The 15373-nt window shown below is 48.9% G+C and overlaps 5 protein-coding genes across 5 annotated transcripts; 2 read left to right on the forward strand and 3 right to left on the reverse strand.

Annotated features, from left to right (window-relative positions):
* Window positions 1-89: 89 nt before the first annotated feature.
* On the forward strand, window positions 90-3886 carry ARB_04635 (uncharacterized protein; the record flags this gene model as incomplete). Its single annotated transcript, XM_003017706.1, has 4 exons — window positions 90-1182; window positions 1245-2599; window positions 2666-3019; window positions 3107-3886. 4 exons carry the CDS (start codon window positions 90-92, stop codon window positions 3884-3886), a joined length of 3582 nt encoding a protein of 1193 aa, XP_003017752.1.
* A 263-nt stretch (window positions 3887-4149) lies between these two features.
* ARB_04636 (uncharacterized protein) lies at window positions 4150-5756 on the forward strand (the record flags this gene model as incomplete). Its single annotated transcript, XM_003017707.1, has 3 exons — window positions 4150-4175; window positions 4341-4999; window positions 5179-5756. 3 exons carry the CDS (start codon window positions 4150-4152, stop codon window positions 5754-5756), a joined length of 1263 nt encoding a protein of 420 aa, XP_003017753.1.
* Window positions 5757-6204: 448 nt separating this feature from the next.
* ARB_04637 (conserved glycine-rich protein) lies at window positions 6205-7116 on the reverse strand (the record flags this gene model as incomplete). The annotated part of the gene is made up of 2 exons (XM_003017708.1): window positions 6205-6751; window positions 6824-7116. The coding sequence occupies 2 exons, from the start codon at window positions 7114-7116 to the stop codon at window positions 6205-6207; spliced, it is 840 nt and encodes a 279-aa protein (XP_003017754.1).
* Window positions 7117-8368: 1252 nt separating this feature from the next.
* ARB_04638 (uncharacterized protein) lies at window positions 8369-9637 on the reverse strand (the record flags this gene model as incomplete). Its single annotated transcript, XM_003017709.1, has 3 exons — window positions 8369-8436; window positions 8587-9535; window positions 9605-9637. 3 exons carry the CDS (start codon window positions 9635-9637, stop codon window positions 8369-8371), a joined length of 1050 nt encoding a protein of 349 aa, XP_003017755.1.
* Window positions 9638-11053: 1416 nt separating this feature from the next.
* ARB_04639 (uncharacterized protein) lies at window positions 11054-12396 on the reverse strand (the record flags this gene model as incomplete). Its single annotated transcript, XM_003017710.1, has 2 exons — window positions 11054-12164; window positions 12269-12396. The coding sequence occupies 2 exons, from the start codon at window positions 12394-12396 to the stop codon at window positions 11054-11056; spliced, it is 1239 nt and encodes a 412-aa protein (XP_003017756.1).
* Window positions 12397-15373: the final 2977 nt, after the last annotated feature.

The following is a 15373-nucleotide window of genomic DNA, read 5'->3' on the forward strand; positions in this document are numbered from 1 at the left end:
AGGACGGCGCTACATCCCCTAACAATGGTTCTCCCGTTTCTTCATCTTCTTCCTCACCTCGAGAATCCCGCCACTCGCACTCAGCATCGATGATTAGTTTGCGGTCTTCAAAGCGCAAGGCAGCGCAAGACAACGGTGGTAATAATACCACAAATGTTGGCAACTGCCCTGAAATTCCAGAGGGCAGTGTCCAGGAAGAGATGGAAGAGCCTCGGCCGCGTCATTCTACCGCTGAAGCTGGCCATGCGACTGAAAGTAGTAGTATCAGTTTGGATCAAAGCGTGCGGACATTCAGGCTGTTTGAAGTCCTGCGGAGTGGAGATACCAATGCCATTACTAAAGCTGTCAAGGAATGTCAGGAATCAGGCGGCCAGGAGGGCGCTACCCTCGGCACAAGCATTTTACATTTGGCCATCCAGTGTGCAGACCCACAAGTTGTCGAATTTGTACTGGCTTCCGTGGACGATACAGGAATCAACGCTCGTGACCGCGAAGGCAACACTCCTCTTCACCTTGCTGCGCAACTAGGCAGACTACCTGTAGTTCGAGAGTTGTTGGAAAGGCCTGCCATAAACGACGCTGCAACCAATTTCCAAGGGCAGACACCACTCGATCTTGCTCGCAGCCCTGACATCTTCCAGCATCTCCAACTCGCTCGCTCCTTGTTCGTTGACACCAAGACCAGAGAAATACAGTCCTTGGTCGGCCAGGAGGATTATGAAAAACTAGAACGGGTCCTTGTTGAGCCTCGAGTCCAAGGGATGGTTGACATGAATGCTCCTGAGCTTGTCACAGACCGCACCACCTATCTGTCTGGTGGCACGCTGCTGCATGAAGCCGTACGAAAGAAGGACACAAAATTGATCCAGGTTCTTCTCATGCATGGCGCTGACCCTTTCCGCAGAGATAGAAAGGGTAAGCTTCCCCAAGACATCACCAAGGATGACCGGATACGCTCGTTTGTGAAGAAGTCACCCGCAGCGGTCATGGCTCAGCGTGGAATACAAGAAAAGGCTATCCTGGGGAACAACTTCGCCCAGGGATCCGGCGAGGTTTTCATCGGAGGGAAAGACGCGAGGGAGATCAAAGGATATTTGAAGAAGTGGACAAATTATACAACCGGCTATAAACTACGCTGGTTTGTCCTAGAGGACGGCGTCCTCAGCTACTATAAACACCAAGGTACGTTTTCTTTAAAAGAGATCATGTGATGATCCTTGGGTGCTAATAGTATATATATTTAGATGATGCTGGTTCTGCCTGCCGTGGTGCTATCAACATGCGTATTGCAAAACTAAACATGGACGCCCAGGATAAGACGAGGTTTGAAATCTTGGGAAAGTCCTCAGTCAAATATCATCTCAAGGCAAATCACGTTGTCGAAGCAAAACGTTGGTTCTGGGCGCTGAATAATGCCATTCAGTGGGCGAAGGATGAAGCAAAGGAAAGTGACAAACGACGGACAAAGGATGTTGAGGTGCTTCGACAGGCTAGGATGGAACAGATCGAGAGGCAAGACCAGGATGCCATGAGCACGGCTGGGAGTAAGCTAAATGATAAAACCCTCGCGCCTCCTGCAGCGTCCTTGGGTAGCACCACTACTCCCAGCGGATCGAAGTTGAGCCTACAAGTTTCTCGAGGTGGAACAGATAATGGTTTCGGGGACGATGAGGGCTCAGTCACCGGGTTCAACGACCCTAGTACTTCACAGTCCAACATGGCCAGAGTGATTAGCCATGTGACCACTAACACGGCTGAAGGTGATGGCGAAGATGACTATGCTGATTACACAAGCAGTCGTGAAATGCGACCAGCTTCAGACAAAGATGCCTTTAGCATCACAGCACAGTCTGTTCGCCTCCAGCTAGATATTCTACGTGGTGTTTCCTCGGCTATAAATGCCGAAAAGGCAAAGAATCCATCAGTGACATTGTCCGATCCTACCATTGCCCAGGGCTTAACGACGTACGGAAGAGCAGTTGATACTCTAAACTCACTTATTGTCGATTTACTCAAAATCAGCAGAGACAGGGATGCTTACTGGCAATACCGTTTGGACCGAGAGGCCGACGCCAGAAAGATGTGGGAAGATAGCATGGCTCGAGTTGCCCGGGAACACGAGGACCTACAGAACAGAATGGGCGAAAGTGAAGATAAACGACGCCGAACAAAGAAGGCCCTAAGGGAAGCCTTAGAAAACGTTTCAGTGCCACAAAGCCGAAGGCTAAGCCAAACTGTTCCCCCATCACAGGTGCGGACCTCGGATGCTGTAGAAGTGGTCCAGGACAGCAAAGAAGAGAAACGGCCCGAACAGACCAAAGAAGCCCCGTCTCCTGGAATATCGCGTAAGAAGACAGTGCTAGAGGAAATGAACCTGTCTGAGAGTGATTCGGACGATGAAGAGGAGTTCTTCGATGCCATAGATGCTGGTGACGTCGAAGTTGTCGTTCCAACGAAAGAAGAAAAAATACAGCTTGACGAATCTAGTGCTCGGGCGAAGAAGGAATTAGAAATTGCACCTTCATTCAAAGGATATGAGGATGAAATCAGAAAACGGCTGAAGATGGAGGCTGATGATCGTCCGAAGGTTTCTCTATGGGTAAGACCAGTGTTTCCAGCAGCCTTAAATAGTCTCTGAGCTTTAATCTAACACTTGCATCTATAGGGTATCCTGAAATCTATGATTGGAAAGGACATGACTAAGATGACTCTTCCCGTCTCATTCAACGAGCCAACGTCTCTTCTCCAGCGCGTTGCCGAGGACATGGAATACACCGATCTTATTGATGCCGCTGCGGACCGTCCGGACTCCCTGGAGAGAATGGTTTATGTGGCTGCATTTGCTGCCAGTGAATATGCCTCGACTATTGGGCGGGTTGCAAAACCATTCAATCCTCTCTTGGGTGAAACTTATGAATATGCCCGACCTGACAAGGGATATCGCTTTTTCGTTGAGCAGGTTAGCCATCATCCACCTATCGGTGCGGCCTACGCCGAGTCACCTAGATGGGATTACTATGTAAGTATCAGCCTTATTATCATCTATATATTTATTTACTTTCTTATTTACTTCTTGAATGTTGAAATACTGATTATTTATCTCTAGGGTGAATCTGCTGTGAAATCCAAGTTCTACGGTAAATCATTCGACATCAATCCTCTGGGAACGTGGTTTTTGCGACTCCGGCCCGCCTCCGGGGGTGAAGAGTTATATACCTGGAAAAAAGTTACCTCCTCTGTCATTGGTATAATTACAGGAAATCCCACCGTTGACAATTATGGTCCTATGGTCATAAAGAATTGGACCACAGGAGAGGTGTGCAATCTTGACTTCAAACCTAGAGGCTGGACGGCGGCTTCCGCTTATCATGTATCCGGCAAAGTCCTGGACAAGGATGGTGTGCCACACTGGAGTGTTGGAGGCAGATGGAACGACAAGATCTATGCACGAAAGCTCAGTCGCGATGCCTCCCTCTCGGCTTCTGAGATCACCCCAGACGGGAACTCTCCTCATGCCATGTTGATATGGCAGAGCAATCCCAGGCCCACTGGCATTCCGTTTAACCTGACTCCTTTTGTCGTCACGCTGAATGCTATCCCCGATAATCTAAAACCTCATCTCCCTCCCACTGACACCAGGTTACGACCCGACCAGCGTGCCATGGAAGACGGTGAGTACGATTTTGCTGCCACTGAAAAACATAGGGTCGAGGAAAAACAGAGAGCAAAGAGGAGAGACCGAGAATCGAAAGGCGAAGAGTATCAACCTAAATGGTTTGCCAAAGGTGTTTGCGAAACCACAGGTGAAGAGTACTGGGTGTATAACGGCAGCTATTGGAAGTCTAGAGCTGCAAGAGACTGGAGCGTTTGTGAAGATATTTTCTAAGGCCCACCCTTGTATCCTATATAATGCCTAATCGTTGAGCTGCTGTAGCCATTATCCTTTGTTAAACCGGTTTATCATTATGATTGTGATATTGACTGTTCAATGTATCAGACCCGCGTGCAATTAAGTAGTTAGGTATGCAGCCATCTAATTGGTCCGTTATATCACGTGACGCATTGTTCCTGAAGCTTTGAATATCGTAAATTGAACGGAAAGTATTTACACAATCGCAAAGTGTTTATCAAAAACCACCGCCACTCCCAATGGCGACCGAAGTTGCTTGTCGAAGGTGCGTGCAAGCACTTGGTCTAGGCATTCGCCGAAATGGGGTGACGTCGGGACCAAAGCTTAGGCAGCTCGCCCGCCTCAGTCACAGTTATCGAACTTATTCCACACCGTCTCGAAAGAATATTTCTCCACAGCAGCAACGACAATTAAGATTGAATGGTTGCAGGAGCCAGATAAGAGGGACAGCCTCGCTAGCTACGTCCCAGGAAGCCTCTACTAGCGAACAATCAGAGTCGAAACAGCCACTTCTGCGCCGAGACAATCTCTTCCATTCATACAGCAATTCCCCTTCGCCCCAGATAAGAAAACGAGCGCAATTTATCAAGCAACATGCCTTCTGTCCGCATCCAGATCATCAGCAAACCCGCGCCTCAGTATCTCCGGTGGGCTCCGAAGCTGAAAAGCCAGGCATCCCTAACGATCAGAAACAACCTCCTGCTCATGCTCAACATGAATGCCCGGACTGTGGTGTCCCAATATATTGCTCCGAAGAACATTGGATGGATGACTTTGAGGCGCATTTACAGGTCTGCGAGACTATTCGACAGATAAATGAAGATGACCATGACTTGCAATCTGGACGTTTCTTCACGGAATTTGACTATCCTGGCTACCAGGCGGATGAGATTGTGGTAAACATGACAAATTGGGATACTTTCCTGTACACCAGGGAGTTCGAGGCTGTCAACGACGATAGGAGCATGCGCCAGGTTACTAGGCTGCTTACCTACCCGGTCACAATTGCAAGTGTACTACATGAACTTAGCCCTTACAACATTTCAAAGGGTGGAAGATTAACCCCAGAAGGATTGAAGAGTTTAAGTGGTGAGTTATTTGCCTTCTTTGATTACAAGTGTACTTTAAGCCCTGGGAGTTCTTCTAACTTGAGAATTCAGCTCTACGCTATACCCTACACCCACCAAAGTCAGGCGAGGGAAGCACTATGAAAGGACTGCGGTTAAAGGCTCCTCCAGTCCGAATCTTCGTACTCGGTGCGCGTGCAGAGTCTTCATTACCGCGGGAAGTCTGGATGCAAATTTCACACCTCTTCCCTCGTGCCACTATCAATCTGATCTTCATTGGACCCGAGAGCATGGCAAACCGCGATGATGAGTTCCCGCTCCCAGAGCGAACTGCAAGCAATCCTTTCGGCGGAATTGTTGAAGACCGCCTCGGCCCCCAGATGAAAATTACTACCTATGTCGATTACTTCCATACCATGCACAAGGCGAACATGTTTGCACCCTATGACCCATATTTTGACTGTTTCATGCTCTTCCATCCTGGTTTGGGACATCCGGCCAGTTCCCACGAGTGGGAGGAGACTCTTCCATGCCTATTGGAGACCAAAGTTCCTATTATATGCACTGGCTACACCCAGAGTGACATGGAGAGAGATCTGAACTGGGTAAAAGAAAAATGCGGCGGAGAAGCAGACATTCTTCTTGAGCAAGGGGAGAACAGATTTCGAAGCTTGAGATGGGACCTGAATGACCTAGATCCTCATGATGTGTCCTGTGGCAACTGGGGAGTATGGGCTTTCAGAGGAAAGAGATATGAGGCCACTTTCAAAGATTCTTGATTCTTGTATGATACTTAGCACTTTATGTTGTTTAGGATCTTCACTCACCAATATCCTATAATTATTTTTATATGTACTATTATCACCAAAACGATTAGCAAAGTGTCAAATGATTGATCCCAAATTGAAGAAAGTGAACCCACACCAAGACTCGGTTAGTTGAAGCTATATATTTGACTTTTTAAGTCAGTGAATATAGTTATCTATTTCGTAAATATGTATATACATGTATGTACAGTGTGACATTAGATAGGCGGTATAAAAACCATGAACAGCTTAAGAGGTAACACTACCAACAAGCTCCCTAATATATGTAAAAGAAAGTGACGGGGTATCAAATCCAAACACCAATAGGAAAAAGAAAGGAAAGTGCAAAGGCTAAGGCGATTGTCATACCCTCTAGAACTCTGGCGAGGGGAATATTTTATGGTGTATCCTGATGCTTCGTCTATAGTAGAAGGACAGCGGAAAAGACCATAAAAGCCATGAGCCAGTAGCCACTGATTTTAAGGACCCTTGGAGGTGCCATGGACTCTGTTTGAGGATTGTCATCCGGTGCAGTGGTTCCATTCTCCAAGGTACCATTGATGAAAATGGATGTTGTACCATTGGCATCTGCAACTCTAACTATTGGGGAGGCACTGGTGATGTTGTTTGGGTCGGATTTATCCAGGAGGGTGTCGATATAAGTGTTGTTATTATTGTCTTCACACCCACAAACGGAGTATTGCTGGCATAGACAGGTAACTGGTAACATCTGGTCCCTCATGGAGGTTCTGTTGTACCATATATAAGGCTCCGAATGGTAGTAAGCGTAGACACCAAAGAGCCAAAGCCCAGGGAAAAATGCGAGCGCAGCTAGAGGGAGAAAAGACGGGCTGCGTCCCAGGGGTGATCTGCCGCCAGCCTTGAATGGCACTCTGGCTCCGCCACCGTAAAATCCGCCGAAGCTGCGAGGAGTTCCTGATCCAAGGGGGGATGTCCCACCAGCGTTGCTAAGCAGGGGTGTCAGTTAGCTCGCTGTTCCACTCTTTGGGTGACCAAGTGAGTAACATGAGGGTGCTTACGCTGGCCTTGGGGGATATGCACCACCTCCGCCGGGGCGCGGGCGTCCTCCGCTTCCAGAGCCGCTGCCGCCAGAACGCCCACCTCCGCTCCGCCCACCACCTCCGCCGCCACGGCCTCCGCCTCCTCCGCCCTTACGCTTCTCTAAGTCTACAGCGTGTTTAGGACCCTCAACAACAGAAGGAGGCTCCAGTTCCCTGACAGTCGCAAGATCTGTGGTTTGGAGGATACTTCGCGACGCTACATTGGAAGATAGCAGCAGCAAAGACAGCGCAAAGCCCACGGAGAACTTCATTGGGGCAGCAAACGCACTCAAACTAGGCGGTCGGGAGGAGAAGAATAAACTAAATGGAATAGATAAAAGGCGCCTCTTGATGCTTGACCAGATGGTGTGTGTGTGAAACTTGCGTAGAGCAATAAGTAAGTAGAGTAAGTAGGTCAGTACGTTCTTAGTTATATAATCCTAGAAACAAGCACTGCCTCCTCTAACTCTACCTTGTCGTTGATCTCATCTTAACTCTCACGGACCGGGTTTCTTCCATGGCCTTGGCTTATTTCTTGTTAGCCAGTTAGCTAATTAACTGACTACATGGCATCGCCACGATCCCGCGGCGTTTAGTTTAGCTAACTAGTTAAAAGCTGAGCCCTGGCCTGGTTCACTCGTTTATCCAGCAAGGTTATCCTGCACTAATAAACACATGGCCGCAGTGAGGCTCTGTCGACGATGGTCGTGCCTCTGCTGGTCTGCCCTAAGGGCTTTCTGGTAACTAGCCGTGAAACAAGTGCCTTCATATAAGGGGGCTTTGCAACAATCCCTTGCAAGGGAGATGGCGATGATGACTAAACGGCCCGCTCTGACACGGAGAGGCAAACAACCCCCTCGTCCATCCACCTCATCACGCGTGCATCCCGGTGTATCACCAGCCAGGCCCCAAGCTATCCCGCCCCCTGCCGAGCGCTGCTCGAGATATTATATGCTCCTCCGTACTGCAGGTCGATATTGGTTTGTCACGTCCGCTTCCCTTTTCGGCCAGGATATGACTAATACAGTTATGAATTATATAAGCTCTTGGCGGCTTAAAAGGCTAAAACTAAAAAAAAAACTTCTTTCTGACCTCAAGCGAAAAACGACGAGGACGAAGGAGAAAAAACGCCAGCGAACAGACACGTTTGTGCTGGCACAGCCTGCTTGGGACTCCAGCCGATAATGATGTTAACTTTCTAGGACCCAACCTAACGCCCCGCATATTGGCAATCCGTACGGATATGCTTCGATTAGGCGCTGCTGTCCCTCTCTTCGGTCTCGATTCTTCTTCGTAAACGACCCTATCAAATACAGACACTTCTCCCCGCAATCCTCAAGCCCAACTGTCCACCCGGTATTGGACGATCCACGGACTTTCGTTACGAAGGCGGCCCGCATCTGCTCACGTCTTGTGTCAGTGCATGGCTGGAGTTGGGTCTCCTGAGATGGTTTGAGAGAGACACTTTGCTTGTCTTTTTGCGACAATTCTCAGATTGCAACATCAAGTTTACAAACAGGGCCTTCATAGTTCATGCTGTTCTCTGTTCCCAGCTGGGAGATTTTCCACAGAGAGCATGACTCCTTGCGCACCTACATATCTGTATTTATGATTCTTATGTCTGCCCAAACTATCTAGATGCGTTGTGTACGGTGTACATGTCTATATTAGCTGCCAACTAGTTCAGAGTTTACTAGGTTGGCTCGCACCCTCACCCTCGGGAATCTGTACAACGACCTTACCCCAAGTTTGTCGCCCCCCAAGGGCCCGCAGTGCCTTGGGAACAGACTCTAAGCCAACAAACCTCTCATCGGTGAAGCTAGTGCCCTTGAACTTGCCTTCTTTGATTAGGTCAAATATCCCGTTCCACACGGATTGCACCGTCTCCTTCTCAAAGGTGGCATACTGACCCCAATGCAAGCCCACGATGCTCACATTTTTCAACAACACTCTATTGAGAGCAACCTTCTCGATTTTTCCGGCTGCAAACCCGATGACCAGGAGTCGAGCATTCCATGCGACGCATTTCAGGCTCTGCTCAATCATACCGACTGGATCGTACACAATATCCACACCAGCCTTGCCGTTTCCGCTCCTATTCTCCGCACATAGTTTCTTTATTGCGTCGGGCCAATTTGGGTCTCTGTAGTCAATCGTATAATCGGCTCCAAAGCTCTGTGCTATTTGTCTCTTTCTCTCAGTACCTGCCGTGGCAATTACCGTAGCTCCTTTAGCCTTGGCGACTTGAACCGCGGCGAGTCCTACACCGCCGGCCGCGGCATGGACAAGGGCCCAATCTCCTTTTTGTACTTTGGCCCTGTGAACTAGCCCACCGTACGAGGTAGGAGCTGTAACAAATAGCCCTGCGGCATCTTCAAAGCTCCAACCTTGTGGTAGCGGGAATAGCGAAGTTTCGCCAGCGAGGATATGGGTGGCATATGCCCCCTGAGTGGCACCAAACACTCGATCCCCGACGGCAAATCGAGGATTCTTGCTGGCTGTGGGGGTGCTGAGGACAACACCAGCGAATTCGGTACCCGAAATCCACGGAAGTGGTGGCTGATGTTGGTATTTGCCTTGTATCTGAAGCAGGTCGAAGAAATTGGTTCCTGCCGCATGTATTCTGATTAGGTACTTATCCGCGCTTGGGGACGGCGTGGGAAGAGTCGACACTGCCAGGTCCAGCGGACCCTGTTGTGTTGTTTGTGGCGGTTAGCAAGCTGAGCAAGTCCTGTCATCCTGGATGTACTCGGCTCATACCTTGACGTATTCGTGAACTTGAATCGCGCGCATCCTGACCGAAGCTTATTGTACGTTTTAAGCCGACCCTGCGATATAGCTATTATCTTTGGAATGTCCCGTGAATTGATAATTAAAATATCGCGTATTAACCAAGGAGACGAGGTTGTAGCGGAGGGTTATTAATTATTGAGACCCCGGGGTTGTTAACCAACTCGTTATCCAACCCAAGCTTCGGGTTGTGCCGAGGTCCACGGCTTTCTGCTTCTCGGCAGACCGGCTGTTGTTAGACAACATAAGAGTGGCCTGTTAGAGAAGTGATATTGACTACAGGGGGATGAGCGTACCCAGCACCGCATGATGCTGTAAGACTGAAGCTGATAGGGGAAACCCTGACGCCTAAGACAGCATGACCAGCTCTCCGACTTCGGCCAGCGCCGTGTCGGACAGAGAAGCCTGTATTTGATCTCTGTTGCATGTAGAGCCTGGACTGGGCAATGCAGATAGGAAATAAGTGTGGAACGAGGAGGTAATAGACGCACCGGGAGCATATTTCACATAGTTATACCTGTGATTTTCAATTGGCACCTGGAATTGACTCAAAAGGTGCCCAGATAGTTAGACGTGGAAAGCCAAAGGATGCAAGTTTACCAAAGGGAAGAGTATCATATCCATGGCTTAATATGGCAATAGGTACCTCCGTGAACATGAGTTCAATACCAACGTTCTAGCCTTGAAAAACGAGGATGAAGCGAGGTCATAGGTCCAAGCAGTTCAGCTATCATCTTCAGAAATCGTACATGACCAGTTGATGAAGACGTATTTCACATGGCTTACAGTGGCCTTCTTTTTCTTTTTTTTTTTTTTTTTTTTTTTTTTTTTTTTTTTTTTTTTGTAGGAGTATCCAGCTCCCAACATATATCATTTCGTACAAGCAACCATTCACCATAGAGGGCATAGGTATAGTTAAAAAGAGAGGAATGACATCAAACAGGCCAGATAGACAAACAAAGGGGTAAGACATAACGCCCCATTTAGACAAACATATTAACCCTATTAATACCCCCGCTCAATTTCCTTCCATAAGTTCGCCTTGACCCGTTTCCCATACCTGTGTGTCATCTAGAATAAGTAAAAAATGTAGGTGAAATGTAGGAGAAAGAGACAGACAAAAAAGATAAAATCACCGTACTCCCCGACGGACGATGTAGATGTCCGTGTCAGATAGGAGAAAGAGAAACATATTGCGCCTTTTCCCAGAATTGAAGCCGATAGATGGGCAAATAATCTTTCCAAGGGATGGGTTATAATAAGCTGATCATTAGGATTAGAGCGAGTGCAGTAGGAACCAGTTTTTATTAAGGAGAGGCAAAAATGGGTATCCAGCAACATGCAGTGTAAAGAAAAAGATAAGAATTTTTTTCCCCTCTCTTCAAGATAACATGGTGGGCGCAAGCAGACATTCATTGCTCATGGCATCGGGCGGGTATGATTGATTGGATGCGAGTCCCATAGAGTCAGTGGGTTCCCTATAGTAGAAATGTCTAGAGGCCCTGGAGACTCTATTTTTGGATACCCACTGGTTACATCCAAGGCAGAAGGCGGTGTTACGACAGTGGTGCATGCCGCTGAGGGTGCTGGAGTTTGGGATTCTATGTTTTGACAATCTTGGGAGGGAGAAGAATCTCCTGCACATGAAAATCGAACTGAGCCTTCTCCGCTGGAAGAGGGCCGTTTCCAGGGCTTCATTGAGTAGGAGTCTAGCATTTCGCCATCGTTCAAAGGAAGGTCCAAGACGGATGGGTATGAGAGGCTGTCCTCGTTGTCCAGATACTCCTTCACATAGTTAACTTGTTGCTCCACGGTGGGATCATCGAGAGGGTAGATGGTGGGTGAGCATCGCTGGCACATCTCAGGGGTAGGATAACTCCATGGGCTAGTGGGCTGAATAGCAGGAGATGGGAGGGTGGATCTTGGGGTGCGAACTGCGTGGTGAGCGCTATCGGGTGATTGCCAACCGGCCGGAAGGCCACTCGATGCAGCATCGCTTGGGGGTGTGATGTCGCCCGAGGAAGTGGTAAGGTTGGGATTGATCCCAGAGAAAGGTAGTGCTGAGCAACTTTCAATGCTAGAGGAAGAGCCATGAGTAGGGTTTGCATTGGGATAGTGTCGATTCATGGCGTGTGTATGATGATGATGATGATGATGATGATGATCAGAATAGCCGATTGGGGACTGGCAAGGGCCTTCAATCAGAGAAGCATTTGAGGAAGCGCTCGCGCGGCGGTCATCACAGCATGGGGCGACTTTGAGCTGATGCCCACGATCATGTGAAGGTGCTATTATCCAGCGTACTCGAGAATCCCAGGCTTCAGGGTGAACTGGTTGCCCAGCGGGAGGAGGGTATCCAATGAATTGAGCAGGATAGTTGTCGTTGATGTGGTTGCGCAGTTCCATTGCTTGTGTTGGTGACAATAACGATCCTCCGCGATCAGTAGGGCGGCTTGCAGGCCTCTTCCGTCTCTGCCTTGAGGGCTTGGTGACTCCCCATTTCTTGAGTCTGCTTCGCAGTTGGGTCTCACTACAATTGGGGCCCAATGTGAGTAAGTGTGAATTTGCTTCTCCACTTGATTATGATCGAAGATTCATGGATAAATTGGTTAACTGGGGAACAACCAAACTTACGTCGGATTGAAGTCTTCAGTACGGATCTTCTTCATGACCTGCTTGAGGGGCCATTCCTCTTCTGTGTATAGGTTTGATATTTGAGATCGCTTGGTTTCCCAAACATCAGACGGGATTGTAGTCTTCATCGCCGGTGAATTAGGTCAAACACAAAAGGGACGGATGGCACAGCAACCCAAGACTCAAGTTGTGACGGGGCTAGAAAATATAGAATTGGACGACGGGGCCTTTCTCGAGTTATATCTTGCATCGAGAGAGACACAATGATGCAACAGAGGGCGGAAAAAGAAACGTAGAAACGGCGAAGCTATGGAGTACTTGCATACATACAGAGGACTCCGCGGTAAACTAGCAGGGAGTACGCCCGAGTAGGAAAGGAGTAAACCTGTCCTTCGTACTCCGTGCGGGAGTTCTGGGTTTGTCCTCCAAGACCAAAACAATCCTCGTACTGATGGGCATTCCGAAGCTGCGCCAGCCACAGCAGCGGTGCCTTGCAAGCTAGCTAGTCCAAGCTTACTTTGAATGGGGCCTCCAAGTCTTTCGCTGGCGTGTATGTATGTATGGATGTATGTATGTATGTACCCAACGGAGTGAGGGTACACCGACGTCAGCGACAGCCAGCACCACAAAAGGGCAGGCAATGATTTGCCACCAGCAAATTGACAGGGAAGAGTCCAGCATCCAGGGCTTTCTTCAGCGCAATGTGACAGGTCAGTTTATCTCCTGTGTGGCTCGCTGTCGGATCCATCGTAACTTCTATAAATTACCCATGGGCTCACCACACTTGTGTCAATTTTCTTCAGGGGCGCCACAACCACACCTGAACCCCTCCCGATAGACTCCTCTACCCTGGGCCCGCTACGTCTTTGGCGTAACGCGACTGGGTTATTATGCATGCAACTGCGGAGCGAATCCCTCGTTATTACTGTGAATATACACGGGTATTGCTTCGTACATGGTTGGGGGAGCGAATAATACACTCTCCCTGAGCTTCTTACCCGGACTTTCGGGGCATCGGACGATGAGATTCCAGGCGATTGGTTGATAATTTGTTTATCGATACTTGCTGGTTCGATCTGTTGTCCCCCCTCCAGGTAGGGGTCCGGCATGTTGATGCTCGTGAAGGAGGAGCTCGCACTTCAAGGTATCAAGCACCGAGTAATGCCCCGTCCATTGCCGACTGGCCGAGAAGGGAAGTCAACAGACCTGTCGCTCGAACAGGGCTTGGAGGGAAAGCTCAAATTGGAATCTTATTTCTCATCGATTTTTGCTCTTCCCCGTTTCGATTATCGATTATTGATCTTCTCCCTTCAGCCAGCCAGTGATGGTTCCTCAGCTTAGCTAGAAACTCTGGCATCCGGAACAGGTACTCTGCAGGGGACGATCTGCGAGCCACCAGAGAGCCGTGATGTTGTGCCTTGGCCATATCGTGGACCTTTTGATCTGAGTATTTTTGCAGGGTTGGGAACGAGTCTGCATTGCATGCTTCCTTCATGGTCCTCAGAGCATTAAGCTTGCAAGGAAGCCAAAAAAAAAAAAAAAAAAGTGTCTGGAGGGAGAAAAAGCAAAGGGGATGGAAGCCTGTAGACTTGATATGAGTTATACACACCCCCGTAAAGGAAAAGGGAAAAGAAAAGAGAGTGAGAGAAAATGGAGAAGAAAAAAAAAAATAAGAAATAAAAAATAAAGAGGTGAGAAAGCTGATCAGATCGACAAGTTAAATTCAAGTGGACCTTTGAAGGACCCCCAGAGCTTAAAAAAAAAAGCCCCAAGGGAGATCTTCACAGTTTCCCATATATATGCATGCTTCCAAGAAGCTTCATGACAAGAAGCGAAGAGAGCTGTCGTTGAAGGTGCCTCTGCCTCCAAAGCTTTACCTTCCCGTGCAATCTCACAGCGGGCATTATCACTAAAGCAACCACTGGACGGCGTCAAAGCACGATGGCTTGCCTGCAGCGCTCACAAGCAGTATGAAAATAGCTAGCTCCGTAGTCTGTTCGGGAAAGCCGCCAGGAGGAGCTACCGGGCAGAAACGACACGAAGCAAGCCTCCTTTGAGTTATCGCCCTGAGCTCTCCTGGAACTGTGCTCTGCAGTGGGTACCGAGGCGGTGGCTTGCGGGTTTGCTTTTGATGACCTGTCCCCGTTGTACGGCGTCGATACAAGTCCTTGCACATGCGAAGAACTGTTCCGTTCTCTCTGTAACTACTCCATAAACTACATGCACAGGACGGAGGAGGAGGATATACTGCGCGCACGACTGTCGTATCCGCATTGAGTACGGATACTCATATGTGTTCCGGTAAAAGGGGTAGCGCAATTCGCTGGTCACAATGCATCTCCAGAGACATGGGGCCCAGAGACAGAGCTGAACGGCAGCGCGAGGAACATGTCTGGAAGGAAACGTCACTCTTCTCCAGAGTACGAAGTATGTTCCACTAGTTATACTAGTTATGGATACTCGTGGTCACGGAGTCCCTCTTCCTCTCTCCGCGGCGTGCTACCGTTACCAGCGGCTGCCATTGGCGACAGAGATATATCCATGCCTGGCTTGGCAATCTTCTGGCTGCAACTGTTCAACGACGCTGTCACCCAACCGATGGGCAGCCAAGCGGGGAGCAAGGCCGGGGATACATGCTTTAGCCCGCGTCTCGACATATCACTAATGCGGTGAGATTGTGGATTGTGGCTAGTTCGAGTCCATCATCGGAAGCGAGCCAGGCAATAGGCAGAGAGCGTCATTCCGCCGGAAGCATTAGCCGAAGCACTCTTTAAGGCAGCCAAGGGTAATGCGGTTAAAGCGGTTTTCCAATGGCGAGTGTACATTGAAAAAGCAAGCCTTTTTGCTCTTGTACACATTGGTGCATCAGATATGCCTCTACTTCGTTCGTATATGAACCTGAATGAATCCCAACGCGGGATGCTTTACTCCGCTGAGCAGAGCTGCAGTTGAAGACCTTCAGCTTCGCTTCGTGCTGATATCAGGGTTAGCTATTGTCTCTCGCTCTCTCGCCCTCGTTCGCAGAAGCCAGAGAACCCGCAACTGCTGGCGGCCGAAAGAGTGTCAGCCGAGATCCTGGGTTGATCGTCCCCATCACACTATGTA

Source organism: Trichophyton benhamiae (genome assembly GCF_000151125.1).
Source record: "Trichophyton benhamiae CBS 112371 chromosome Unknown contig01293.0, whole genome shotgun sequence".
Classification (NCBI taxonomy): domain Eukaryota; kingdom Fungi; phylum Ascomycota; class Eurotiomycetes; order Onygenales; family Arthrodermataceae; genus Trichophyton; species Trichophyton benhamiae.